The 27,094-nt window shown below is 28.8% G+C and overlaps 3 protein-coding genes across 3 annotated transcripts; 2 read left to right on the top strand and 1 right to left on the bottom strand.

The window, feature by feature from the left end:
- LOC126740783 (leucine-rich repeat-containing protein 15-like) lies at positions 1–2,295 on the top strand. The gene is made up of 8 exons (XM_050446953.1): positions 1–468; positions 529–679; positions 738–881; positions 1,005–1,330; positions 1,383–1,516; positions 1,571–1,830; positions 1,882–2,007; positions 2,062–2,295. The coding sequence occupies exons 1-8, from the start codon at positions 267–269 to the stop codon at positions 2,282–2,284; spliced, it is 1,566 nt and encodes a 521-aa protein (XP_050302910.1). The 5' UTR covers positions 1–266; the 3' UTR covers positions 2,285–2,295.
- Positions 2,296–10,210: 7,915 nt separating this feature from the next.
- On the top strand, positions 10,211–20,189 carry LOC126740785 (uncharacterized). Its single transcript, XM_050446955.1, has 6 exons — positions 10,211–10,500; positions 13,476–13,701; positions 18,829–19,130; positions 19,187–19,337; positions 19,598–19,736; positions 19,792–20,189. The coding sequence occupies exons 2-6, from the start codon at positions 13,498–13,500 to the stop codon at positions 20,088–20,090; spliced, it is 1,095 nt and encodes a 364-aa protein (XP_050302912.1). The 5' UTR covers positions 10,211–10,500; positions 13,476–13,497; the 3' UTR covers positions 20,091–20,189.
- A 151-nt stretch (positions 20,190–20,340) lies between these two features.
- LOC126740788 (endocuticle structural glycoprotein SgAbd-2-like) lies at positions 20,341–23,780 on the bottom strand. The gene is made up of 3 exons (XM_050446957.1): positions 23,618–23,780; positions 23,340–23,568; positions 20,341–20,572 (listed from the first exon to the last, which is right to left on the bottom strand). The coding sequence occupies exons 1-3, from the start codon at positions 23,630–23,632 to the stop codon at positions 20,418–20,420; spliced, it is 399 nt and encodes a 132-aa protein (XP_050302914.1). The 5' UTR covers positions 23,633–23,780; the 3' UTR covers positions 20,341–20,417.
- Between the last annotated feature and the right edge of the window lie 3,314 nt (positions 23,781–27,094).

The raw sequence follows: 27,094 nt of genomic DNA, 5'->3' as shown, positions 1-27,094 counted from the left end.
GTTTAGTGTTGCATAGCCTCTGTCCATGCTATAGAAATTAACTTTTTAGGGTGTAAAGCAACAACTTAACGTAAAAAAATCGCATTTTTCTTAAAAAGTTTCTCACAATATACCTCATATCATGCTTAAATTACTAATGCACGGCCATCACATCAAATGAAATTTCACGGAATTATTTAATCAAATTGGATAATGTCCGGATAATGACCAATTAGGCGATCATTTAAATAGCCCTGGATCAAATTTATTTGGTCATTAAGCTCAAGATGCCCCTAAAACACTGTATTTGTTTAGTTTTATTCATTCTTCGAGTAAATGCCGCTGATGTGTGTGAAATAACCGCTTGCCAAGCGCTGGAAGAAAGCCTAATACAAATCACTGAATTCTCAGATAGAATTGAGGAAAAAAACGATACCAATGATTATTTAATTAAGCTGGAAAGACGGGTAAGATCACTGGAACAACCTGGTAAGCACACAATATTTATTAATATGTAATAATTATAAAAAAAATTATTCAAAAAAATAGTGTGGGATATTGTCAAAGAAGATGGGCACTGGATCGATTGCCTAATAGGTCCTTGCAACTGTAAACCCGAAATAAAAACCTTAAGCTGCTGGAGGTTGGACTTAAAAGAGTTGCCATCTGAGCAAGTCTTGCCTTATGACGTCAGAGCCATGTAAACCATTAATAAAACCTATTTTTGAGTTGCAGAATAATCAAATTTTTATTCTTAGCGATTTAGGGATTAACCAGTTGTCCACCTTGAGCAACAAGGCCTTTCAGGGCCTCACTTTTCTCACTGAGCTTGATCTGTTTGATAATGAAATTGATTATTTGCCGTCGGGTTTATTTAGGAGGTTAAGCAGCCTTATATATTTGTAAGTGATGGGATTTTAAGGGGAAATTTGAAAGAATTCAGCGAATATTGGAGCCAAAATCTATGAAAATAACTATTATTCTGGCACAATAAGGCTTTCCTTTGAAGTGTCTGATTTTTTCAGGAGACTCCATAAAAACAAACTGGAAGAACTGCATCCTGATCTACTAAAATACCTGCCAAACCTAAAAACGCTTGACGTGTCAGCGAACAAATTAAAGTTTCTCCCGTACAACCTGTTTGAGGCTAACAGGAAGTTAATTTTGCTCCACTTATCCAGAAACAGCTTGAAAGCCATTCCGGAGGCTTTATTTAATAGGCTGGAACGCCTGGAAGATCTGGATTTGAGCAACAACGAACTAGAAACTTTGCCAAAGTATGTGTTTGCTGACCTGGCAGTATTAAAGAGGCTCCATTTGGCTGAGAATAATATCAGTTCACTTCCCACTGGTAAAAATGTCGTAGGTATTCACGACTGTGTGGGTAATATTAAGGTTTTTAGGAGTTTTTACTCAATTACGTCAACTGAATTTGCTGAATCTTAGAAAAAATAAACTGAGTCATCTCTCGGAAAATTTGTTTGCTCCCCTGGAGAACCTGAAGATTTTACAGCTCACCAGTAATCAAATATCTCAGGTTCTTATAATGGGAGGTCATTGCGAATCTAGAGTTAAAAATTGAAGATTTTAGGTTTCTCCTAAGGACTTTTTAAAGCTGACTAACCTGGTTGAGCTTCATTTAGGGCAAAATTTGATAAGTGAACTTCCGGAGGAAGCCTTCGTTGGCAATAAAAAGCTGGAGAAATTGTTTCTTTTTTCCAATATCCTGGAAGAGGTTAATGATAGGACCTTTAACGGATTAGCAAATCTAACCTCACTATTTATGAACAATAATATGCTAAAAAATATTGGTGCCGGGACGTTTTACTATACCCCTCAGCTTCAAAAACTGTATGTTCCTTAAGATCAATTTGACCCAAAGTTATTTTATTTAAATTTCAGGCAAATTGATAGCAACAAATTTCACTTCTTACCTGCTAAACTATTCGATCCTTTGACCCAGTTGGTGTCAGTGAAACTGGCCAAGAATCCTTGGCACTGTGATTGTAATATTTTATATCTTTCCATGTAAGTGTTATATTCCGATAAAAGTGCAATCAATTTGTAAAATGTGTTCTTTAGTTGGATTGAATTGAACCAGAACAAAGTGTGGGACTCAGACCTCGCTTGCAGAGGTCCAGGTGATCTTGGAGGACTTCTTTTGAAGGATATGACCTTCGATAAGCTCTGTGAAGGTCAATGGGCCAGTATGATGAATCATGCTGCCAGAATACCTGTTAAAAAGAACACAGGACTTAATATAAGTTTATTTGAGTTTGATGAGTCTAATGAATCTTTGAAATAAATCATTGTATTTAAAAAAAGCGTTTTTTTATTACTTTGAAGCAGTAACAAAGATTAAGAGACTAAGAACTATCCTAACCTCTATATTTTACCAAGATATGTCTTCAAAATATAAATGTCTTAGCAGCTATGATTTAACTTAAGTAATGTTAAAATTTCTTGATATATTGGCGAACTATCAATCATCTCCTTTAAAAGATTCTCTACCGAATATTACTCTCCGTTGATTGAATATTTGGGAAGATACGCAATCCTGTGTTAAAAAGTGTACCCGGTCGACTATCGGATTGCCGTTCAGTTTCGTGCACCGTGTGGTGCTGCCGCGAAGCGTCATATCTAGGAACGATTTATTTTAGCTGTGTGGACTTGGCTTTTGGCTTCTTTGAGTCAGGTTTTCAACGACGCTGGAATCTCCGGTTACGCGGCCGTGTTGGATAATTTTTTAAGATATGGGATGATGCTGCCAATTATGTTTTTATTATTTTTTTTGAACATACAACACGGTGTCATTTATGTGGTGGTCAAGTGATAAGTGATATACTTAAGGGTGGAGGCATATTGAAATTTCTTAAAAGTTAAATTTTATAAACAAATAATTACTTACCAAAATATGTTTTTGAGACAAAAATTAATACAAAAATATATATAAAAAGCTATTTTTACAAAATTACCAACAAAGTTTAATACAAGTTATAATTCCAACAAACATTGTTTCCTTCATTTTGTGTTCAAGAGGGTCAAGTTTTTAAATAAAAAGCCCGTTGCACTTAATTAACTAAAAACTAATATACAAAAAATATGTGGAACAAATTTTAAGATATAAGTAGGTTTCACGTAAATATTATAAAGAATAATTGAAATAATTCATAAGACTTAATACCGATCATAATATAACTTCTTGATCAATAATTTTTTGTAAAAAGTAACCCATTTTGTCATGTGATTCCATATCTGAAAAATGTGCAGCGTAGTGACATCTGTAAAGTAAGGGGTTGTGAGTGAGGATGTTAATAGAAATTGAAAATAGGCCAAATTTTAAGGTTTAAGCGACACAGGAAAATTCTCAATTACCAGTTGCTATTACAACTATACTTAAAACTATAAAAAGATACCTAGTAACAAAAAAAAAAACATTTTGTTTAAAGACCCCGCATCACGGTTATACAGGACGTCAATAGAGGTGGAATAATTAGAGGAAAGTTGAGCAATATAGTGTCCTTTTATAATAAAATCTAAATACTTCCTAAATTTTGCAAAAAACTGAAATTTGGCAAAATCATTTTATTTTTTTCTGGCGTTATTTCAAAATATATGACAAAAGTATTTATTAAATGAATAAATTATTGTGACCACTTTTTCTCGCCTATACGATGACACCTTTAAAATTTAAAATACGACGTTCTATCTTTAAAGAGCCATCATCAACTTTGTTTTTCTTTGTCGGCGCTATATTGACCATTTGCAGTTTAACGACGCGGGAATCTTTGGCCGCCCGGCCGTTTTGTTATTTTTTTAAGACAAGGGCGATGATGATAACAGCGCTTTTATTTATTTTGTTATTGCCGATATTTAAATGCGCTGTGATCTCGCATAAATAACTATAAAGATAGTTATAGATAAATGTGGTGGTTAAGTAATGTATGAATGTTTGAATAAAGGTTGAAATGTTTTGAATAAGGGTGTAACAGCACTATAAAATATCGAAAATAGGCCACACTTTAATTTGCAATACAGGGAAACACTTAATTACTAATTCTTAAAACTAGAAAAAGTTAATAAGAAAAAAAAACAAATATTTTGTTTAACAGTATGAAGGGTCTCATCGCGGTTATACAGGATGTCCAAAATAAGGATGAGCAATAAATGGTTTAATTAGGCGAAAGTTGCGCAATATAAATGCAATGATTGAATAAATGCAATCTAAAAATTGGAAAAATGCCAAATACTTCCTAATATTCAGGAAAAAGGTGAAATTTGGCAAAATGGTTTTTTTTATTTTTTTCTGGCATTATTTGAAAATATAAAATAAAATCATTTATACATTGTTGTAAACGCTTTCTCTCATTTACAAGTTAACATCTTTAACTTTTAAATACGACGTTTAATAACTCTTAAATCCTTCTTTAGAGAGTCATAATCAACTTTTTTTCTTCTTGTCGACTCCATGTTGGCCACTTGCAGTTTTGAATAACCCTTTTACAACAAGAATTACTTTTTCAACGAGGTAATTTCTAGTGAGTAGTTGGAATCATCCCTATTAAATATTATATACCTCTCTCTCTTTTAAATACAATTTCGAATTTCAAAAAATTCAAAACATACTTTATTCATAAATACATGGTACCTACTTGTTGACATGGTACTTCTATGATATAAAATAGGCACATTAATCGACATATTACTAACACATAATTTAAAAACAATACACAATAGTGGGTTCAACATACTAGTATAAACACAAAATGTATTTTCAATTTCAAAGCAAGACGACTTAAAATTTTTTAGAGTAACATCACAAATTCTAACCTTTACATCTTTACTAAAAACTAATTATATACGATTGGCCTGTTCCTAACTATCTTAAAAAAATTCTAATGCTATAAAAATACTTGCTTTTAAGAAGTTTCGTTAAGAACTTTTTAAAGCGAGGAGAACTTCTAGAGACTTTTATGACATTTGGAAAATGATTAAAAATTTTTATGCTCAAGTAAATAAGAGAATTCTTAGTTCACTTTTCGGGATGGGCATTGGAATATTGTATTCTTTTCTGATATTATAACGTTTTAAGGAGCCATTATTTTGAAGATACAATTTATATTTTTTATATATTAGGCAAGCAGACTCAACAATAAACAAGCAACACAAGGAAAGTATCTTTAAATAGGGGTCTGCATGTCCTGTGGAGATTTATGACACATATATTTAATGGCTCGTTTTTTAAAAACAAACATCGAGTCAAAAAGCCGTTTACTAATGCAACTCCAAAATGTTATTCTATACTGTAGGTATTTTTGTATGAAAGTAAGTTCCAACTTTCGACAAAAAAAAAATAGACCGTTTTTGCAGATATCAATCTCAGTTCATTTAAAACCACTCTAACAGCATAACATCGTCTAGCCAGTTTTTGCCTCCTGACATATCTCCATAAAACTTACGTTTATGATCGATAACAATTCGAAGAAATCTGTTAAAATTATTCACTTCCAATTCTTTCTTGTGAATCATGAACTGCTCTGAACATAAAAACTTAACAATTTAGTCTTATCTATGTTTAAAGACAACAAATTAGCATCAAATCACTGTTTAATCATTAATAAATCTTTAGAAATTGTTTTTGTTAATGTGCTTTTATTATTGTCTGCCCATAAGATAGTGGTGTCATCTGCAAAAATAGTGAAGAATCCTCTTATCTGGAGAAACGCCAGGTCATTTATATACAATAGAAATAAAATAGGACCGAGAAACGAACCCTGCTTACTACACAAAGTTCAGACAAACTGCCATTTGGCCAAACAAACTTTTGTCTGTCTAACAAAACAAAATTTTAACCATTCTAGAGCAACTCCCCTAAACCCATATCTAGAAAGCTTATCGAGCAATTTCCATGGTTGACACAGTCAGAGTCTTTAGAGAAGTCGCAGAATACCGCTGCAGCAAAGTGACCTTCTTCAAGCTCAAATATAATCTCTCCAGGAATGAAAACATTACTCGACATTCATTTAATATGTTATTTTTTTTATTAGGAAAGCTACCATTCGTACTATAACCAGTTTCTCAATAACTTTAAAGGCTTTTTAGGCTTTATTTTTATCTTTTTCATGAATGAATTTCATCATGAAAACAATTATTGAAAATACTTAAAACACTAAAGACCATAAACATAATAAAGTAAAAGTAAAAAAAAGAAAAAGAGAAAATGGCTCTCATAGACATGAAGAGACAGTATTTTTAAGAGTTCGGATTGATTTTTGTAGATAAAATAGATAATTTTCTGTGAGGTTTATAATTAGATTTTTTTAAAGATTTTCTAATAAGATTTTGAGATTCCCATATTAGGTTGTTATAAATCAAAGTCTTAATTAATATACGCACACTGATTAATTTTGCCTAAAGGAGCCATCGTCTCACAAACTAAACACATTTACATATATCTATCTATTTGTGATTATGATATCCAAGAAAAATTTTTAACAACTACCAAATTGCAATACGGCAAACACGAACCTGTGCAAAAACTCTCCCACACGACTCGGATGATCGGCCGATTACTAATGAGAAGCGACGGACGAAATTATTTTCGCGCATACTGGAGAGAATCGCCATCTATTTTTCACGCATATTTGCGGTCACGCTTTAGCCCATAAGGTTGCGTATCTTCCCAAATATTCAATCAACGTTACTCTCTGCCAATTAAAGGCAAAGTCATAAAATTCTTAAATCAGGAATCTGTCCTGCTAAATTTAGAAAGTCGTGCTTTGCCCTCTGGACAGGTGCCGTCTTTGGGATGTCTGCAGTACTTTTTTTTATTATTTTCAGTTGATTTTAAACATAATAGTGTACATGGGATCGTTTGAGATTTAAATATAGAATGTGCTATTCTATAGGCGTCATTTGAATAGATTTTAAGATAGAGTCCTGTACATTAGCTTTTCCTTTACTATCATTGAATAAATAGAGTTTTCAATAGAGGAATTTATAAACTTATTTCCATATACCATAATTTTGGATGTAGATAGACGAAAAGAGTGGAAGAGAAGAGGACATGAAAGAAAATTCAAAAGAAATAAAACAGATGAGATAGAGAAAACAACAGATTTGTGGACAATTTTCTGACTATTTCCCTGTCCATATCTTATGCTATAAATGTCTAAGTCATGGGTAGTCTGTCAGCCGTCAACAATATGTATCACCTATAAATGTCACCCGTCAGTTATCGCCTGTCAATTTCACCTATCGTTCAATCTTTACCTGAAATTATATTTTTATTAAATTTGGCGTGTCAGATGATTTTCATACCTAAAGTTGAGAAAAATATGACCATTTTCTTATTTCTATCCCATTTTATTTCCCTTAAATTTTTTTAATGATAGTGAACCAAACAGCTGTCAACTATGTCTGTCACCTGTCAACTTCATTGGGCACCCAATGTTCACTTGAAATTATATTTATGTTGACGTCTAAGATTTCCAATATTTAAAAATGAAAAAAATATTAATTCTTGACCATTTATTTAACTCTACAGTGATAAAAATAATAATAATGTCTTTATTTTTAGATTAATGGTTATTTTACAAATAACTTAGTTCTAAAAAAAGGGAGAAGTTCAGTGGTACTTAACCTCTTTTTATTTTCTGTAATTGTCTAAATGTCACGTCAAATATCATCTTTTGTCAGTTGTCACCTGTCAGTCAATGTTCAGTTGAAACTGTATTTTAATTTCATAGTTTTATATTTGACGTCTAAGATGAACGTCCTTATGTAAAAATTAAAAAAAAAACTTCTAAGCATTTCCCATCTCTATCTCACTTTATGTCTCTCGGTAACTCTCTTGATAAAAGCTAACCTGATAGCTGTCAACGAAACGTGTCACCGTCAGCTGTCACCTGTCACTTAATGTTCACTTGAAATTGTGTTTTTGTTACATTTTTTGATATAGTCATCTTAGATGTATTCCCTATTCCCATGTCTAAAAATGAGAAAAATAAAACTGTGACCATTTTTCCATCTTCCTCTCATTAAATTTTCCTGTAATTTTCTAAATCATGACCAACCTCAGGAGCTGGCAACGTCATATGTCACCTGTCAGCGCCATACCTCATTTGTCAATGTCACTTGTCACGTAAGTAGAGAAGTCATTTGGAGCAATCTGCATTGAGAGTTGTGGAATAGCTTTCAGCACGTCATCAGATCAAAACGCTCTTGAACCTCTATCTTCTTCTAATGGCCTGATAGTGATAGTGGTGATTTCCATGTGAATCTATGCAACTTCGATGGTCATAAAAACGTTCTTGTGTCAAACCTTGAAATAGTGATATTGCCAATGCTGTTGATGTTCATTCGATTAAGTTTCCAGATATGGAATGAAGAGGCTTCAGATTTTACCAAAATTTTTTTTCCGAGTTGTTGAAGTACCATCAACTCTTCTCCTACTTAGTGGTTCTGTTAAAGGCATTTTTAAATTAGGCAGTGATGTTGATCAACGTGAAGAGATTTTCAAAGTGGTTATTGAAATGCTAATCTTGATCTCTGATTTTCGCCACAATTGCTATTAATTGATATATGATTTTTCCTTATATGGAAAGAGACAATATTACTTCAGAACAAGAAGCAGAAATTTAGGTAAATTTTGAGCTGTCAGTTTTCGGTCAAATAAGACCTTTTTTTCAAGTTCTGACCCCAATTAAGAGTAAGTAGAAAAGTTTTGACAGCTATGGATCATCTTATACAGCTACTGAATAGATATCACTGATATTGAGATTTACTTTACCTTAATCTAAAGCAATCAATAGTCTTCAACTTCCTCCAAGTCGAAGCTATTAAAGTGGTGAGCTGTTTTAATGTAGATCAATGAAACTTGGACTTTCTATGACCTTTAAGGATTGGTAAGAAAACAAGTACACATTTGATCAGTACACCCAGAAATTTTATATTAGAGTTGAATGTAACTTCAAAAAGATCAATAAAAGAAGAAGATGAAGGAATAAAGGTCCAAAGAGCATCAATGAAGACTAAGAAGGGTCTAAAAAATGTTCTTAAAAAGGCAAGGATTTCAGATATTGTGACATCCTCACTTTTGACTAGAGATTCAAACAAAGTGATTCAGACATTTCCTAAATGATGGTTTCTTAAGGGTTGTTGTGATTGTTTTGGCTATTTTTCTGCATATCTGACCCTTGCAATATGACAAAATGGTTTTCTATTTATTTATGAGGAGTATTGTTCAAAAGTCATCTCTGAGACCATGAGATCTAGCAGGTTAATTGAGAAAAAAAGGGAAGAAAAGAGAAGAGGCGAGAATAAACGACAGAGAAGGGAATTTTTCACAAAGAAATATCAAAAACGATTTGCGATGAATAGAATCTTAGCCTCAATCTTCTCTTCTTCCTCTTTTATAATAATCTTTACCTGATCCTTTGATACAACTTCATTAAATTCTTCTGGCAAATAATTTTTTGCATATTTTCTGCTTTTCCGCATACACTTTTAAAATAACAGGCAAATGCATGCTTTTTTACTTTGCCTGGCATGTGCTGATCTTTTCTAACTTTAACTGAAATTCCAATTGACATGTTTATGGTTACAGTATGCAAAAGAGAAGATATCGGGACTATCCTTCTATATCTAGAGGTTTAACTTAATAGAAACGGATAAGGCCGCATGAATATAGCTGACACTGATAAATAGTTGTACAATATGACAAATACTATAAAAATTTTTCAAAAAAAATTAAATGTATCACAAGTGATTCGAAATGAAGATGAGAAACCACTAATCTCCTTCTTCCTCATCTTCTTCTATAATTATCGCTAACTGATCCGTTGATATTACTCCATTAAATTCTTCTTCTAATTAACCTTTTGCCACATTTTCAATTTTACCGCATACATTTTCAAAATAACACGCAATCTCAACATCTCGTGCCATTTTACTGTGTCTGGCATGTGATGATCTTTTCCGACTTGCACTAAAACCCCAGTTGACATGTTTATCGTAACACTATATCGCAGGAAATGCCCGACAGTTCTATATTGGCACAGTTTAATGTGTATTTGTGACAGATTTAGGACAACATTTGTACGCTATTACTTAAGTTAAATTGTTGCCTTAAAACCGCGTTATCTTGTAGACACCCGGTGTGTTCATTAAACTAATCGGGACGTCATCAGAGACAATATAATTAAAGGCAAATAAGCGAAATTGCGTGAACGCTACTCAGTTGTCGATAGGATACGAGCTAATACCCGTTGATAAGATAAAAGGAGACGGTGATGATTTTTTGTAAAATAATTTTTCAACTTAAATTAATATCTCATTTGTTTATTTATAAGCATAGAGGGATCTAATTGCGCCTGTTGTTCGCCTATAATTCAGGCACTTTATTAACTAATTTGCCTTTTAAATTGGACAATTGTAGGCAAGTATCTTGTGATGCATTTGTGATGGAATCTGGTAAAGTCGAGTGAGTGCCTGATGGTTTTATCGTTGCAGTCGATTAATGTAAGTTTTTTTGTCCGATTATTATGAAAATTTAGATTAAGGAGAGAAATTTCTCAGGTTAAAAGATATATAAAAAAAACAATTTTTTGGGTGACAACTGATAACCAGATCTGAATTTAATCTAAAATTTGCCGCGGCAACATCATCCGATCTAAAAGAATAGATTGATGTATCAGCGGCATATAAATGATAATGACAATATTGAAGAGAGGCTGTCATACAGCTCACTCTACAGATATGACCTCTGATTATTTATAGTAGTACAATTGTAAAAATTACCCCTTAGCTGGTAGAGATTAAAGAGTAATGTTGATGGAGCTCTAAGGAATTGAAAAATTGGTACTTGATCGGACTTTCAATTTTTTTTTTTTGAGAAAAATGTTAAAATTTAGCTTTTTTGTTCTAAAAATTTATATCTTTTGTTTTACTAGAGTAAAATTTTTTTTTAGAATTTCATAATTTTTTTTTTCAGATTTTATAACAATTTCAGATGTTTTAGAAAAACAAACATAAGAAAGTTATTTATAAACCAACACATTTTTTAATTTAATTCTAATGATGCTTTTAATAATTACATTTTCAATTTTTTTTTCAGAAATTGAAAATTCTGAAAACTTGTAGACTAACGGTGCCATATGCATGAAGTTTTTTTTTGAGTCAATTGATCAAAGACAATTTAAAAAAATTTTAGTTCTTCTTTGAAGATTTCTATATTCTATTTATAGTTAAATAATGAAATAGAAAAGAAGGTAAAAAATTTATACATACATACATTTAAAAAGTCGTTAAAGTGTTAAAAAAAATATGCAAAATTTCTGATACGTTTTTGATGATTTTTGGTTATTTTAGAGTGACATAAAAATAAAAACGTAAAGAAAGTACTGAAAATTTACATATTAAATGCGGTATAAATAAATTTTGATTAATTTTGAAAAAAAAATTTGTAGATTTATTTATTTTGATCATTTTCAAGTGACAAAATTGAAACAAAAACCTAGGGAACGAATATTCAGGATTTTTCAAAAAACTTTATGAATAACATCTATATAAATAGTAAAATCTATTAATTTTTGAAGATAGATATAATAGATTTTCCAAAGATAAAATAAGTCCTTTATAATTTAATTAAAATAAAAACGTAGCGAATTTCTGCATTTTTTTGGAAGAATTTCATGAAGATTTTATATTAAATACAGATTAAATTAGCCTAAAAATTGAGCGTTTTTGAGGTAAAAAAAAGTTTTTCAACTTTCACAGGGTCAAAAATCGAAAGAAAGACAGAATTTTTTTTTTAGTTTGCGTAAATAGCAAATGTTTTTAAGACGCAATTTAATTTTCGGTAAAATTTCAGTCAGTTGAGGTAATTTTTCAATATTAAAAGCAGATTTTTTTCTCAAATTTTGCATTTTTTAAGCAGAATTTGAACTTCAACTACCTGAAAGAAATTAAATTGAATTAACTATATAAAAAAAGCTTTTTGTCTTTTTCAGTCAGTATAAAAAATATGAAGGTTTTACTAATATATAAAATACTAGCATATTAAAAAAATTACATTATAAAACACATAAATTAGATCGAAAAAAAGTAATTATAAAAATACGCAATTACAACACTCATATTATTTAAATTGAAGACTTCCAACCACTAAGAAACAAATAATTAATTTTAGTGAGAGACAGTAAATAAATGGCAACAATTAAAATAAGGAAATAAAATTACCATAATATAACCCAAGGCAATATACTATAGTTAAAGAAACGTTTATTTTTGGTGTACATTTTAGATTGAACTTCAACTATAAATATCGGCTAAAATGTCCGCGTGATATACCTTAAGGAATTTAAAATTATGTTTATGTTTTTTACGTTCATGTAATATTTTATAAAGGCAAATTTTTCACTATCGTATATTTAAAGACGTTCATAAAATGCGTTTAACGAAACGTTTATATTTAGTTATAGAAAACCAGTACAAAACCTTTAGCCTTAAATTTTAACGAAGAACCTGACCGACAAACTTTACAGGGCGATTCTCCAACAAAATAAGTAAGAAAACTGTTTTCGATGAATGTATATTCTAAGCGTCTTACTTTGCAACTTACAGGGTGTTAAAACTTTTGAAAATTTTTTTTTAATAACACTACTCCCAATCTAGATATTTCCATTTTTAAATTTGCAGATGTGTTTTATGTGTCTCAGGCGGCATTTTTTGACGAATGTACAAGAAAAAAATTATTTTTTTATTACTGGCATCTATAAGGGGCTTATCTTCAATATTGCTTAATAAAAAAAGTACACCACTGCATTTTTCTAAAATAAATTTAATTTTTTAAATTTTTGCTTAGTTTTGAGCGAATTTGTATTCTTGATTTTTTTTATTTGGCGTAATTATTGTCTTTTATACGCGTTAGTCCATTTCCTGCTTTTTTCTCGATTTTTCTATGTACTACTATTCATTATTACACTATAAGTGTATCGTATACTACACAGTGGCAAATATATGATATCCAGGGCATTTCACCAAATTTTCCAGGCAGTTTGACTTCATTTTTATTAATGAAATTAAACAAGATTAAAATTAAAATTAATTAATTTATATTGAGAAATGAATCAAGAGGTTCTGCCTGGAAAATTTTGTTGACTTTTCACAGGTAGTATTCATCAATGATTTGTCCCCATTAATGGTAATTGAAGCTAATTTTTTATTATTTTTATTAGATCTTTACAATTTACAACTCTGTAAAATAAAAAAATGAAATGCCTGCCTGAACAATTTTTTTTTATTACTGGAAAAAATAAAAATTAAAAAGAAACTTATAAAAGAGAAAATGCACACATGGTAACCTAAATATTATAGCAGAGAACAATAAAATGATTTAACTAACTAAATAAAACTCAAGCACTAAACAATTAAGTTTAAAAAAAAATACAACGCTTTTAATAAACACTAACAAAAACCATTTTTTTCCATTCTAGATCTATGTAAGACCTACCTGCCATGGAACGAAAAATAAGCAATTTCCTTAATTTCCTCAACAAGGGCAACACCCCTGACCCTTACCCAGGAAAAACCATTGAACCCCAATTGGGTTTCAAAATTAGCTATAGCGAGAAATTAGGAGTTTTGAATGTAAAAGTGATCGGTGCTAAACAATTACCAACTGATTATGGAGTTACCAAAGCAAGAGGTTACGTAGTCAAGGTAAAACCAGTTTTCTCATTTAGTTTTATTTTTGCATTTAATTAAGTAAGGAAACGCGAAGATTCTGATATTTCAAACAATTGAGTAATTTACGCCCTTAAATCAATTACCTACTTTATAATAAAAACAGTTTTATAAGACTCATTAATACTCATTATAAATATGTATTACAAAATATTTATTTTTGACATGTGATACACTTAAGATAAAATTGCAGAAAGATTATCATATAATATTACAGATAATAAAATCGTTTAAGAGATACATACGTTGGCTTATATTATATAAATGCCTGTGGCCCATATAATAAAACCTGATAATATAAACAAACGCATCATTAGCAGTAAGAGAAAATCCTATTTTAGAGTTTTATGTACTAAATTGTTTATATAAAAATGGCAATTAACACTTGCTAATATCCTTACTCGGGAATATCATAAAGTGGCTACATAATTGGGAAAATTCCTCGTTCAATAATATAAATTATATCAGTAACTATAATTGCGATAATCATATTTGTTTAAGTTCCTAATGCACATTTTGCACACGTTTAATTTGCTTAAATATTTACAAGTCAATTAGGTAATATATAAGGTACTGAGAAAAGAAAAATCGTAAAAATTCATAAAGTAGAGCGTCTTACTGTAAACAGTGTTTAAAGTAATTGAATTTGCACACAAGTAGAGTAATTAACATATAAAACGTTTGGGGTTTGAACTTTGCCTTGACCTGGGCAACAAAATTTATGGACATTTTTATGTATTTCTTCCGTTTACATGTTCATGCTTCTGTAGAAACTAAAATAAGTCATCGCTTACCCATGTGTTTTGTGTTTTATTTATTAAAATCAAAATCAGCAAACCATTTAAATTTGGAATTGTTTAAAATACAAAAATCATATATGTACAATAGAATTGACCTGTATAGTTCTATATCTATGACTGTTTATTAAAATCTTGAAATCCTATAATACAATAACCTTGGAGGAATCAAGTTAAAAATATATTCAGAGAGTTGAAGTGTAATTTATTCATTAAATTCGTGAAATCTTACAATTTTGGATTTTTGAATCTGAACTTTAAATCTAAGAAACTTGTGAGTCTGGTTTAAATTCTACTCAAAAATCTTCAAAGTTTATTCATTAAAATCTTAAAGATTCTTAGCATGACAAATATCTCAGATTCACAAAAATCTTAATAATCTTTGAAATTTGAAAATGTTAAATTTAAAAATTCTAAAACAATACAAAAATATTTCAAATTGTATAAACTTTTTAGTATTCAGCCATGGTTGGAATCATAAATTATTGAAATGTTCAAAAATATTAAATATCTTAAAATAGAAATATTAATAACATTCTTTAAATTCGAAAATATTAATTCTTAAGCATCTCAAAAATATTTAAAAAAATTGCAAGCAGTTGAAAAATCTTGGAACATCTAACAATTTTAAGTATCTTAAGAATCTTAAAATTAATGAAACAGTATGAAAATGAAATCAATTGGAATGTTAAAATCTTGTCTATTTAAAAAAAATTAAACTTTAAATATCTTAAAAATCTTTAAACGCTTTATGGATCGTAGATCTTAAAAAATCTTAACAATAGAAAATTGTTTAAAATTTAAAAATCCTTAAAAATTCTAAAAATATTAAAAAAAGAAAAAAAAATTCTTAAAATTGAATAGTATGAGAATAAGGCCAAGGTTTTTTTTATTGAAATCTTAAAATTTCAATTATCTTAGAAGTCCTTCAAAACCTTAGATATCTTAAAAACGTTGAAAATGTTAAAGTTAAGATTTAATCATCGAAATCGTTAAATCTTCAAAATTTTAAAATCTTGGACTTTCACAAATTTTAAAAGTATTAAAAAAACTTAAATAGCCTAAAAATCCTAGAAATCTTGAAACAAATAATAATAATTTAACGACTCCTTAAAATTTGAAAACAGTAACTCTTAAATCTTTCAAAAATTTTAAAATAAATCCAAGATATGTACTAAAAGTTTGAAATCTAAAAAAAGTTGTTGAATTATCTGTTGAAGTCTTACGACCTTACATTCTTATATATCTTAAAAAACCTTCAATATCTTGAAAAACATTAGAAAAAATCTTCGAAAGTACTAGAATTTTTAGAAATCTTAAAAGATCTTAATAATCCAACGATTCTTAGCAATTTCAAAACAATATATTTCAAGCAATAATTAAGTATTACACAGTATGAGAATAAAGCCAAAATTTATTCATTATCTTGAAATCTTAAGTATTTGAAATATTCTTTAAAGCCATAAATATGTTAAAATGTTGAAAATCTTTAAAATTTAAAAATTATTAAACAGTGTGAAGTCACTACGATAATCAAAGATTTAGTATTTATTAAAATCTATAAGTGTAAAACTTTTTAAAATTTGTTAATCATTATGAGAATGCAGCAAATATTTATTCATTGGAGCTTAAATTCTTCAAATTTTTAAATATTAAATACACTAAAAAATCTTTAAAAATTGTAAACGAGAACTCCTAATCATAACTAAAAATCTTAAAAATAAATAAATTCAAGGCAGTTTAAGATTTATTAATTTAAATCATAAAATCTGCAAATATATTAAAAATTAATGAATGAAAGGTTTATTCATCAAAATCTTAAAATACTTAATATCTTTAAGTAGCTGCAAAACCGTAAATATCTTAAAAATCTTCAAAATTTGTTGATTGGATTTCAAAGATTTATTTATTGGAATTGTAAATTTTACAAATCCTTAAAAATTTTGACATCTTACACATCTTAAATGAGTTAGAAAACTTAAGTAAAGACAATGTAAGAAAATTTAAAAAATGCGTGAATCTAAAGATTTTTTGTAATTTAAAAATATTAACTCTCAAGTATTAAAAAAAATCCTGAAGATCCTAGAAAAATAAAAAATCTTGAAAATACTGCAAATCCTAAAAATTATTTAACCTTATCAAGGTTTAATAATTCATAAGATTCATTCAAAGATTTATTCATTAATAGAAATTTAGAAATCAAAAAATGTTAAAACATACTAGAATTCGTAGGAGTCTTACATTCTTTAAAATTTGAAAATATTGACACCAATACATTTTAAAATTCTAGTAACAGTATGAGCATGAAGACGAGGTTTATCCATTGAAATCCTAAAATTTTAGATATTAAAAAAAACTCAAAACCTTAGATATCTTAAAAACATTGTAGACATTTTTTAAAATATATCTAAAAATTCTTCAAAATCTTAAAGCCTTGATTATTTTAAAGCTGAAAATAGTAGAAATTCTTAAATTTATTAAACAGTATGAAGGCAGTATAAGAATCAATCCAAAGTTTATTTATTGAAATCTTGAAAAACCTTAAAATTTGAAATATTTAAAAAAATCTTAACCGTTAAAAATCATAGACATTTATTAAATAGTATAAGAATAAAGCCAATATTTATTCGGTAAAATCTTAAAGAAAGAAGAGTATGAAGGCAGTATAAGAAACATTTCAAGACTTATTGTAAAATCTTAAAAATGAATAGATTTCAGTATGAAGAGAGTTTGAGCGTGAGTTTAAGACTTATTGATTGAAATCTTAAAATCTGCAAAAATATTAAAAATTTAAAAATTTATTAAACAGTATGAGATGAAAGGCTTATCCATCGAAATCTTGAAATATTAAATGTCTTTAAGAAACTCAAAATGCATAAATGTCTTAATAACGTTAAATATCTTTAAAATTTTTTGATTGTATTTCCAAGATTTATTCATTGAAATCTAAAAATATTACAGATTTTCAAAAATTGAAGAAAATCAAAAATATTGTAGATATGTTAGAAGCCTGTGTTAATTTAAAGGTTCTTTAAAATTGGAAAATATAAATATTGAGTATGTACAAAATCCTAAAGATTCTAGAAAAATTCAGAATTTCAAAATATATTAAACAGTATCAGAAAAACCTTTAAAATCTCAAGACCCTTGAATATCTTAAAAGTGCTAAAAATAGTAGTAATCCTTAAAAATATTAAACAGTATAAAAATCAATCCAAAGTTTATTTATTGGAATCTTGAAAAACCTTAAAATTTTAAATAACTTAAAAAAAAACTTTAAAATCTTAAACATTAAAAATCTTAAATATCAGTTAAATAGTATGAGAATAATAATAAAGCCAAGGCTTATTAATTAAAATCTCAAAAATCCTAAAGAACCTTTAAAATCCTAAAACCGTTGGTATTGTTAAAAACCTTAAAATTATTGAACCTTTTGAAGGCAGCATAATAATCATTCCAAGGCTTATTTATTAAATTCTTGAAAAGTTGTGAAACTTTAAATATCTTTAAATAAAAAACCCCTAAAATCTTAAGGTTTATAGAAAATATTAAAATTTAGAGAAAATATCTTGATAGTATCAGAAATTCAAAAAAAAAATCAAAAATTATTAAGAATTTTAAAATGTATTAAATAGAATGAGAATGATGCTAAGATTTATTCATTAAAATCTTGAACTCTCAAAAGTCTTAAAAAAAACTGTCTTATTAAAAATATGAGGCTAGTATGAGAACCTAGCCATCATTTATTTATTTATTTTTGGTTCACTTTAATATTTTCCTTTATGTGAGTGATATTTTATAATAATGTAAATAAAATAAAGTAAAAGAAGTAGTTATAATATAAGTGTTGTCATTACCTATTTATTAAGTTAGACTAAGTTATACCTGTAGGAATTTTAAATATTGTATGTTATTTTAAACCTTTTATTATTCAGTGCTGGACTCGATCAATTTTAAATTGCCTTACAGATTCTTTTTTGCAAATAATTAGCAATAGGATATGTCACTCAACTTTATCAATTACTCTAGATCCTACATTGTATTAATGCAAATAAAATATATTATTATTTATTCATTGGATTCTTACAATTTTAAAACGCCTAACCAATTAAATTTTCTTGAAATTACAATATAAGTTAATAAAAAATTAAAGTTTGAAAAATATTAATTTTATAAATGTTAAAAGTTCTAAAATCTTACTGGGTTTTTTACTGAAAAGTACCGCCAAAGAATCCAGACAATATACCATATAATTAATAAGTAATATAATTAATATTTGACTAAATTAAAAAACAAAAATTCCCAGGTAACAGTTTTTCCAATCAAGGAAAAATTCGAAACCAAACCGGTAACAGGCAACTGGCCCACAATAAACGAAGAATTCGCATTTAGTCTTAACGTACCAGATAAAAAACCGTCAGGAGACTGGCTAAAGGGCAAATTTGTCTCTTTTACAATTTACGCCACATTGGAGGAGAGCTGTGAGGAGGAGAAACCGAACAAATCAACCCGAAGCGGCGTATTCCTAAAACGCTTTTTCTCGTTTGACGAAAACAGCGAGTTTTTAAGGAGGAACGTGCACAGGAGCTTCGGTAGAAGAAGTTTTAGGTCAGTGCAAAAAAAACTACGTTAAACTGTTTAAAAATTAATTTTTATAAATTTAGGACCTCCATGAAAGACCGTAGAACTATAGGAGCAGTTACTTACAATTTAGAGAGAAAAAATTTTAGTCAGCATTTAAAAGATAACGTGATAAGCACCCCGGATGTGTGGAGGAGCGTTAAGGAAATTGCCAGTGGGATACAGACACAACCAGTAAGTCTAATTTAAGCATATATTTTAGAAGTTTCAGACTTAATTAGCTCACACAAGCGTCTTAATTAATATACATATTATGTCCAATCTTGTTTCTTTCTCCAATATCTTTATTATTTAGACCAAGATGACGAGTTCGCAATAATTAAAATATTGTTGTTAGGGCATCATGCGCATCTGGATAAAAGATGGCAATTTATTCTATAATTATAGTTATATGAGTGAAATAAAAACAAAACTTTTCCTACGTTTTCTTTTAGAGGGAAGGTAAGAAGGGCTCTATAGAACTTACCCTACAATACGCGGTAAGCGAGGATGGGCGAAACGACGTAGTCGAAGTAACCGTAACGAAATTTAGATGTAGCTTACAAACGATGCAGGAGCATGAAAGAGTTGGAGGTAATCCGAATATATTTTCAGGAAATTCGTTAAAAACAAGAAAACCTATTTTTAGGCCAGCTATACATAAAAATCAACGCGTACGAGAGCGACGACATCATCCAAAAAACAAAGAGCGACAGGTTCAATCCGACCATCAGCTTAAAAATGGAAGCTAACTCAGCTACACTCAGAGCCACAGTGAACAATTATATGCTGAATAAAGTGAAAATAGTGATTAGGTTATTATCCAGGAATATTTTAGGGAAAAAGACTTTATTAGGGAAAATCGAGATCAATAGGGACGAAGCTTTTTGGAAAGAGATCGTGGCGACACCTGGCGTTCCTGTCACTAAAATGGTGAATTTTGAGTAGCTAGAAAACATGTATTTATTTATAAATGAGTTATGAGAGGCTTTGTATGAACTTAAAGTGGATATTAACATTATTTTTTATTAAAAGTTATAAAAAGGGTTTTTATTTAAACTTTTTGCCTGTAAAAATTAATTTTAACGTTCTTTGTTTTAAAAACAAATCTCATCAAAATTAAGCAAAACAAGTTTCGAAAATGTCAAATAAGTTTAAAAAAAAATGAAATATTAAATTAATAATTAAACGACCGAAGTGAACACACAAAACGTTTAATGTTTTTTTTTAACATGCACATTAGAAAGCTACATACACACAAAGAGCAATTAGTTTCTACAATTTGTCTTCCTCAGGATGCCGAGCGTTCCATTCTAAAGCCCTTTGGATGGCCAGTGGTATTGGGGGAGCCTCGGGAGAAATGGGGAGGTGCGCCCCCGAAGGTTGGAATCCATTTTCGTCAGCAATATACTGTAGCTGAATAGGAGTACCTATAACCAAAATTTAATTTAATAATCCAAAAAAAAAATAATTAATTTGAAATCGGTCTATATCTATATTCAACGTTTTTTTTTTTCGGAAAATAATTAACTAACAATGAAAGGCTTCAAATTACTATATTTTGTGCTAATTTTGATTGCTTCATCAATCAAGTTTATTGAATTCAATGGAGTTTTATATCTAAGATTCATTAGAACTTAGAGATGATAAACTCTGGACGAAAATCTGTTTGTTTTCTTGATTTTCGTTTTTAATCTATTTGAGATGATTCGAGTGAAGAGCTTGTATATGTGAGATAGAATCCCAAGCAACACATGATGGTTAAATATACGTTTATTTTTAATAATTTGTCCGCGTGATATACGTTGAGGAATTTAATATTATCTTTATCTTTTGTTCACGTTTAACAAGAAGGTTTATTACATGTTAATAATATACAGTTATGATTTCATAAAAGTTAAACATTTAAGTATAATATATTGTATGCTATTTAAAGACGTTTATAAAATGCATTTAATGGAATGAGTTTTTTTTTATAATTTTATTACCAATGTAGTTATTTTTTTAAATTTGCAGATGTACGTACGAAACCGACGTATAAAGAAAAAAAAATAATTTTTACCAATGGTGTCCATAAGGGATTCATCGTAGAATAACATTTAAAATAAAAAAAATACACCACTGCATTTTTCTAAAAAAAAAATATTTTTTAAATCCTTGTTTAGTTTTGAGTAAACTTGTATTCTTGTATTTTTTTTTATTTGTATATCTAATTTGGTATAATTAATATTTCATACACGTTAATCTATTTCCAATTTTTTTCTAGATGTCTTTGGTTATGATGTTCCATTCTTACACTATGAGATATATACGTGTATAAAAAGTATATCGTATCCTACACAGTGGCATATATGTGATATCACGGTCATTTTATTACATATCGGAGGTGTCAACTTTTCGCTTGTCAATTTTTTAAAATGCTGAAATTTTCTTCCTTGTGTGAGCAGAATGGTATATGATATATGATAAACGTAATAAATATACCTTAACCATATACGCTTGATGAATATACCAATAGAAACTGGTATAGATTTTTTTACTATCGATAATTTTCTCAAAAAACATTTCTTCTCAGGCAATGGCTTACTGCAAAAAAAACATTTTTAAATAACCCTACCCTTAGTCCCCCACCCACCCCACACAACTTACCAGTAAGAAATAATTTTCAAAAATCATTGTTTTCCAAAATAATACGCAAGAATAATAGCTGGTTTCGTCATTAATTACTAATCTAATAGCACAGTTTGTTTATTTCAATTTTATATAATTATATATTTATATATTAATAAATATTTAATACAAAAACAGTGCTATTAGATCGGATTCTATGGACGAAAACCGGTGATTTTTCAAAAGAATTTCTTACTGGGTAAATCTTTGGGGTGGGTGGGGGGGTATGGGTTATGTTGATGAAAAATAGTGTCTTTGCAGAAAATATATATTTACTATATAATTTAATAACACTACTTAATAATAAACTAACTTATATTTGATTTATAAAAAATAATTAGTATAAAAACAGCGTTATTAGATTGGATAATATGGACGAAAAATAGTGATTTTTCAGAAGAATTTCAATCAAATATTGAGCACTTTTTGTGTTTATTTTAAATTTTTTATTTATTATTTTAAATTATAATTCACCTAAATTTTTTATACGAAAAATAATTATTAGTAAAAATGAAAGTAAATATAATTAATGAAAGTAAATTTGATTTATTTTTGTAGTGCGTCGTTAAAGGATTTAATTATGTTGTGTAGGTTTAAATTATTTTTAATTAGTATATAAAGTACTTTTTTTGTTTTTTTAAAAACTTTTTTTAAAATTTGGAACTAAATATATAGAAGAAAGAAAATAGAAATTAAAAAAAATCAATTTATTTTTAAAAAGAACAAAACTGAAAAAATCCCAACCTAAGAAAACACACAAAGTTTAAATTATTTTTTTACTTTTGTTTTCTGAAAGATGAGCAAGGAATATTATCAAAATTTTAAATTTTAAAAAATTATATTAATAAAAAACACTCTAAAAGTTAGTGTGTTGCTACTACATGCATTTTGTTGAGAGTCGAAAAGTGGATACTTGTTTAGTATAAATTAATTCAATAGACGAAAATTACAACAAAAAAAAAGGAATAATGTTTTGTTTAATAGTAATAATATATATATTTTTTTATTTTGAAAAGAAAAAAATTCATATTTAAAAAAAATTCACAATCCAAACAAACCTAGAATATTTTCTGAAAAAAAAACAGGCAAAATGACTATAATTTTGTGCAGATTAAAGCAATTCATTTATGGTGTCATTATTGTAAAATTATGCAAAAAAAAATTATCAAATGAATAAGAATATCAAATCTCAAAGAAAAAAAAACTAACATTTGTGATACAAATTTAATTCACGACATATGAAGAAAATTATATTTTAAGATTCCTTTTTTTTTTATTTAAAAAGTATGAGAAATCGATTGCATAAATTCCTTTTAATAATTAATTTTAACAATCTCTTAGAATAGCTTCTTCATAATTCATATAACAAGCCCTTGAAAATAATCATCTTTTAAATCATTAAGAATATTTGGAAAATATGAAAAATAAAAGAACCAACCATAAAAATTCAAACATACAACAGAATTTCCTAATCAAACATTCACATTTGATTTAGGAAATTCTGTATAATATCTAAAAGAGACTCACCATCAGGAGCTGTATACTGAAAAGTCCCTTGGACCTCTTCAATATCCCCATCTTTTCCAGCTCCTTTGGGCCTTCCCTGTTCATTCACGGAAATCCCATTGCCAGTTTGGTAAGAATGACTAAAAGTCCCATCAAACTGCACGTCGATATCTTGAGAGATGATGGGCACTTGCTCGCGCCCAGTTAATTGGGCTGCCGAAGAAAAACTTACCAGCGCAACAATGATGAGCTAAAGCAAATTTAAATGATCGAAAATTCATACTAATGAAGATACTTACGATATGTCCAACCATCTTAACAAACGGACACAAACTAGTACTGAGTGTCTCCCACAATCTCTTTTTATCACGCTTTTATACTAAAAGGTTAGGATGACCGCCTATAACGAGATAGAATCCCGTAAAGGTCTTTTACGTAATAAGAATAGTTGCGAGAAATTGTTAAGAAAAAAATAGGAAAAATTTATGTGGGAGAGAGACGATGATTGCGCCGGGTGAAGTTTTCAAATTTAAACTATTTAAATGTACAGTCTATGGTGCATCATTTGCATATGGCGCATCTCGGGTTTCTAACTGTAATAAACCATTAGTTTTACTGTATGTAATAACCGTTTGACCTCGGCATTTGGATCAATAGGTACTTCTTATTTTATTTAACTTATTATTTCTTGAATATTAAACGGATGGGCAAGGAGAATCATTATAATAGTGTAATCTGATAAACTAGTTGGTGCATATGTAATAGCTGATGATTGTGTAGATAAATTATTTGAGTAAATTTATTTCAGCATACTGTGTACGTATGTTTTAGAAAAATCATGATTTAAGGGCAAAAAATTAGGGTTTACCTACACGTTAATAAAAAAGGATTTAACTGCTCTCTTTAAGTACTTATAAAGACTTTAGAAAAAGTTTAAACATTGCCGTCTTTGGGAATTTTATTCCATAAAAATATTCAAATTTAGCCATTTAAGACTGCGGTTGGAAAATTAAATAAAGTACAACAATTAATAGTTGATTCATAATTATATTATATTATATCGATTATCAATTTGAGGTCCAAACGTATATTTTTCAAATTCAATTACATGATATACTTATCCTTGAAATAACATAGTTCTATTTTACACACACATTAATATTGATAGTTTTATTATTTAACTCAAGATTTATTGTATCATAGTTTCTTTTTCTTGTGTAAAACCTGATCCACTATGTAATTTTAAAAAATAAAGAGTTATCCGAAAAGCACATGCAAGAAATTCCCCAAATGCATTTAAATTAAAGCTCTCCAGAATTTTTTTATTTTTGTCTATGCAATTTGAGTCAATTTTTATGATACTCCAGAGTAGTAGTATCCTAATTTAAATTTATTTTAAAATCCTTTAAAGCAGATTGTAATTTTCTGTTACATGCTACATCACTATTTTTTTTTCAGTAAAACAAATAAAAAATTACTTCATATGCCTTGAAAAAACAAATGGCTTAAAAAAGTTAACAGTGATAGAAAATAATTATCTGGATTTAAGGGCTTAAAAAACATGTCAAATGTCTGGAATAATAAAAATAATCAGTTTCAATTGCTTAAGAGGAATGAACAATGGCCACAACTGCCTGGAAAAAATAAAATAACTACCTGGAAAATCATAAATAGTGACGTAAAGTCAGTTGAGTTAAAAAAGATAGAGTAGTTCTATTTTAATGTTTAATAAATTATTTTGGCATTTGTTCTCTAGGCAGTTCAAATGTTTTTGTTTCAAATATTTAAACTACTTTTTTTATAAATTTTCTTTGTCTTGAAAACGATTATCATCGAAAAATTAAGTTTTTTCTGTTTTGAAACAAAAACAGGAACTGCTTGGAAAAATAATATTTTAACTGCCTCAACTTTCTGGAATTACATAGAAATCGACTCCAATTACTTTGAAAGTAATAAAAAACTACCTTCAACTGCCTGTAAGAAAAAAAAAATACTGTCAACTGCCTGGAAGTAACAGAAAGTCACTAAATGCTTAGAATGATGTCAAAACGACTTCAATAGGAAAATTTGTGTCTTTACTGCAAGCGGGGAATGTAGAAGAGTTGTTTGTGGAAATATTTGTGCTAGAAAAAAATGGGCTATCTGTTATCAACAAGCTTTCATAAAAACTGATTAAGTGAACCATTCTACGCGTAGCCAAAGATTGAACAGCAAACTCTGACCAAAGAACAACTTGATCAATGATCTGATAAACTAAATACTCATATTTTATCATAATCCCGTAAAAAAGCGCTGATACTAAGGATTCCAAGCAATAGAATGCATGGATGTAACAAAACTGTAGAAGATAAGTTTAATGGACCTCAAACCCAACATTCTAGTTTAGCTAGATCAGAGGAACAAAATGTCAGTTCGCTATCAACTATAACAGTAAGGTTTGAAATTTGGTCCTTTTTCTTAGATGAAACAGATGTGGTGATCCAAGCAGTGACATTAGAATCCTAAGATGAATTCATAAATTCTATAAGTTGCTTTCGATCAATAAAATATGAGTGTGCAATTTTACCGGAGTGTGCGAAAATCCAAAAAGACTAAAGAGTTTTTGTAGTTATTAATATAGATCAACTGAAATTTGGAAAGGAACTTTTGAGACAATTTTGCGATAAAGAATGGTTTCAAGATGTTCAAAAAAAATACAAAAAATTGATATAGGTCGATAATTTTCCATTAAACTGTGATATGCGTTCTTCCGCCTGTGAGGAAACACTCCAGTTTTAAGTGTGAGATTAAAAATATGGCAGAAAGGAGATGAAACCGTATAAACATATTCCTTTAAAATAAATACAATCCCTAATATCATCAGAAGTAAATATAGCAGAAACGTTGTCGAAATTGGACTTACAAGTTAAATTAAAGTCCATGGTAAAAACACCGAACCGAGATAAACGTTGTAAAAAAGGACAAGTCCTGAAGAAATTTGCTGTGGACCTTGATAAGCACCAAATTCAAACGTGGATAGGAGAAAGCTATAGAATAAATGACAACGATCAGATCTACTAATTAACTAATCAGCCTTAAAAATTAGTCAAGACATGTTTGAAGAGTCAGCTATTCAGCATATGGCATTAGACCGATAATTTTACTTCAAATCTGTATTTTCTTGTGTAACAATGTTACCATTATGCAAAACGTCAAGGAAAGAAGTGATCTGAGGTTAGAACCCTCAGAATAGAATTCAAATAATACAGCTTTACACCAAAAGTTGGGATAAAGCTGTATTATTTGAATTCATCAATTTTATAAGTTATCGTTGATCGATCAAATTTGAGTGGGATAATTTTACCAGAGTGTGCAAAAATCCAAAAAGATTAGCAAGTTTTTGTAGTAATCAGCTTGGTCAAAGGCTTTGATAAAATAAGTGTAAAATAGCATCTTCATCTTAAATAAATCTTTCATTTAAAACTTTCGCAAAATTCATGAAAAAAGATCAAAGACTAGTTAGATTAGATCAACCAGAGAAGAATCCTTGCTGATCAATTGAAATTTCAGAAGGAAAGAGAAAATGTTATTATAAAGAATGGCTTAAATTTTAGGACAATTACAAATAATTGATACAGTGAATAATTTTCGATTAAACTGGGATCTTTGAGACAGACCCTAACAGCCTTCCATATAAGGATTTTAAGTAAGACTCCAGTTTTAAGTATTTTATAGATGAAAGTCTGTAAGCATAATCCTTTACAATAGAACTAGGAATATCTACATACTCAACAATA

This window comes from Anthonomus grandis, chromosome 9, assembly GCF_022605725.1.
Source record: "Anthonomus grandis grandis chromosome 9, icAntGran1.3, whole genome shotgun sequence".
Lineage (NCBI taxonomy): Eukaryota > Metazoa > Arthropoda > Insecta > Coleoptera > Curculionidae > Anthonomus > Anthonomus grandis.
Note: the sequence above shows the minus strand (reverse complement) of the source record. Positions and strands in the feature narration are given on the sequence as shown.

Bases quoted from the DNA above. Each gene is read 5' to 3' on its own strand.
- LOC126740783 (XM_050446953.1), top strand. From the start codon at position 267: ATGCCCCTAAAACACTGTATTTGTTTAGTTTTATTCATTCTTCGAGTA. The intron at 469-528 runs GTAAGCACACAA...TCAAAAAAATAG, and splicing joins AAGATCACTGGAACAACCTG to TGTGGGATATTGTCAAAGAA. The intron at 882-1,004 runs GTAAGTGATGGG...TGATTTTTTCAG, and splicing joins TTAAGCAGCCTTATATATTT to GAGACTCCATAAAAACAAAC.
- LOC126740788 (XM_050446957.1), bottom strand. The intron at 20,573-23,339 runs GTGAGTCTCTTT...TTTTGGTTATAG, and splicing joins TCAGTATACAGCTCCTGATG to GTACTCCTATTCAGCTACAG.
- LOC126740785 (XM_050446955.1), top strand. From the start codon at position 13,498: ATGGAACGAAAAATAAGCAATTTCCTTAATTTCCTCAACAAGGGCAAC. The intron at 13,702-18,828 runs GTAAAACCAGTT...AAAAATTCCCAG, and splicing joins CAAGAGGTTACGTAGTCAAG to GTAACAGTTTTTCCAATCAA. The intron at 19,737-19,791 runs GTAATCCGAATA...ACCTATTTTTAG, and splicing joins GGAGCATGAAAGAGTTGGAG to GCCAGCTATACATAAAAATC.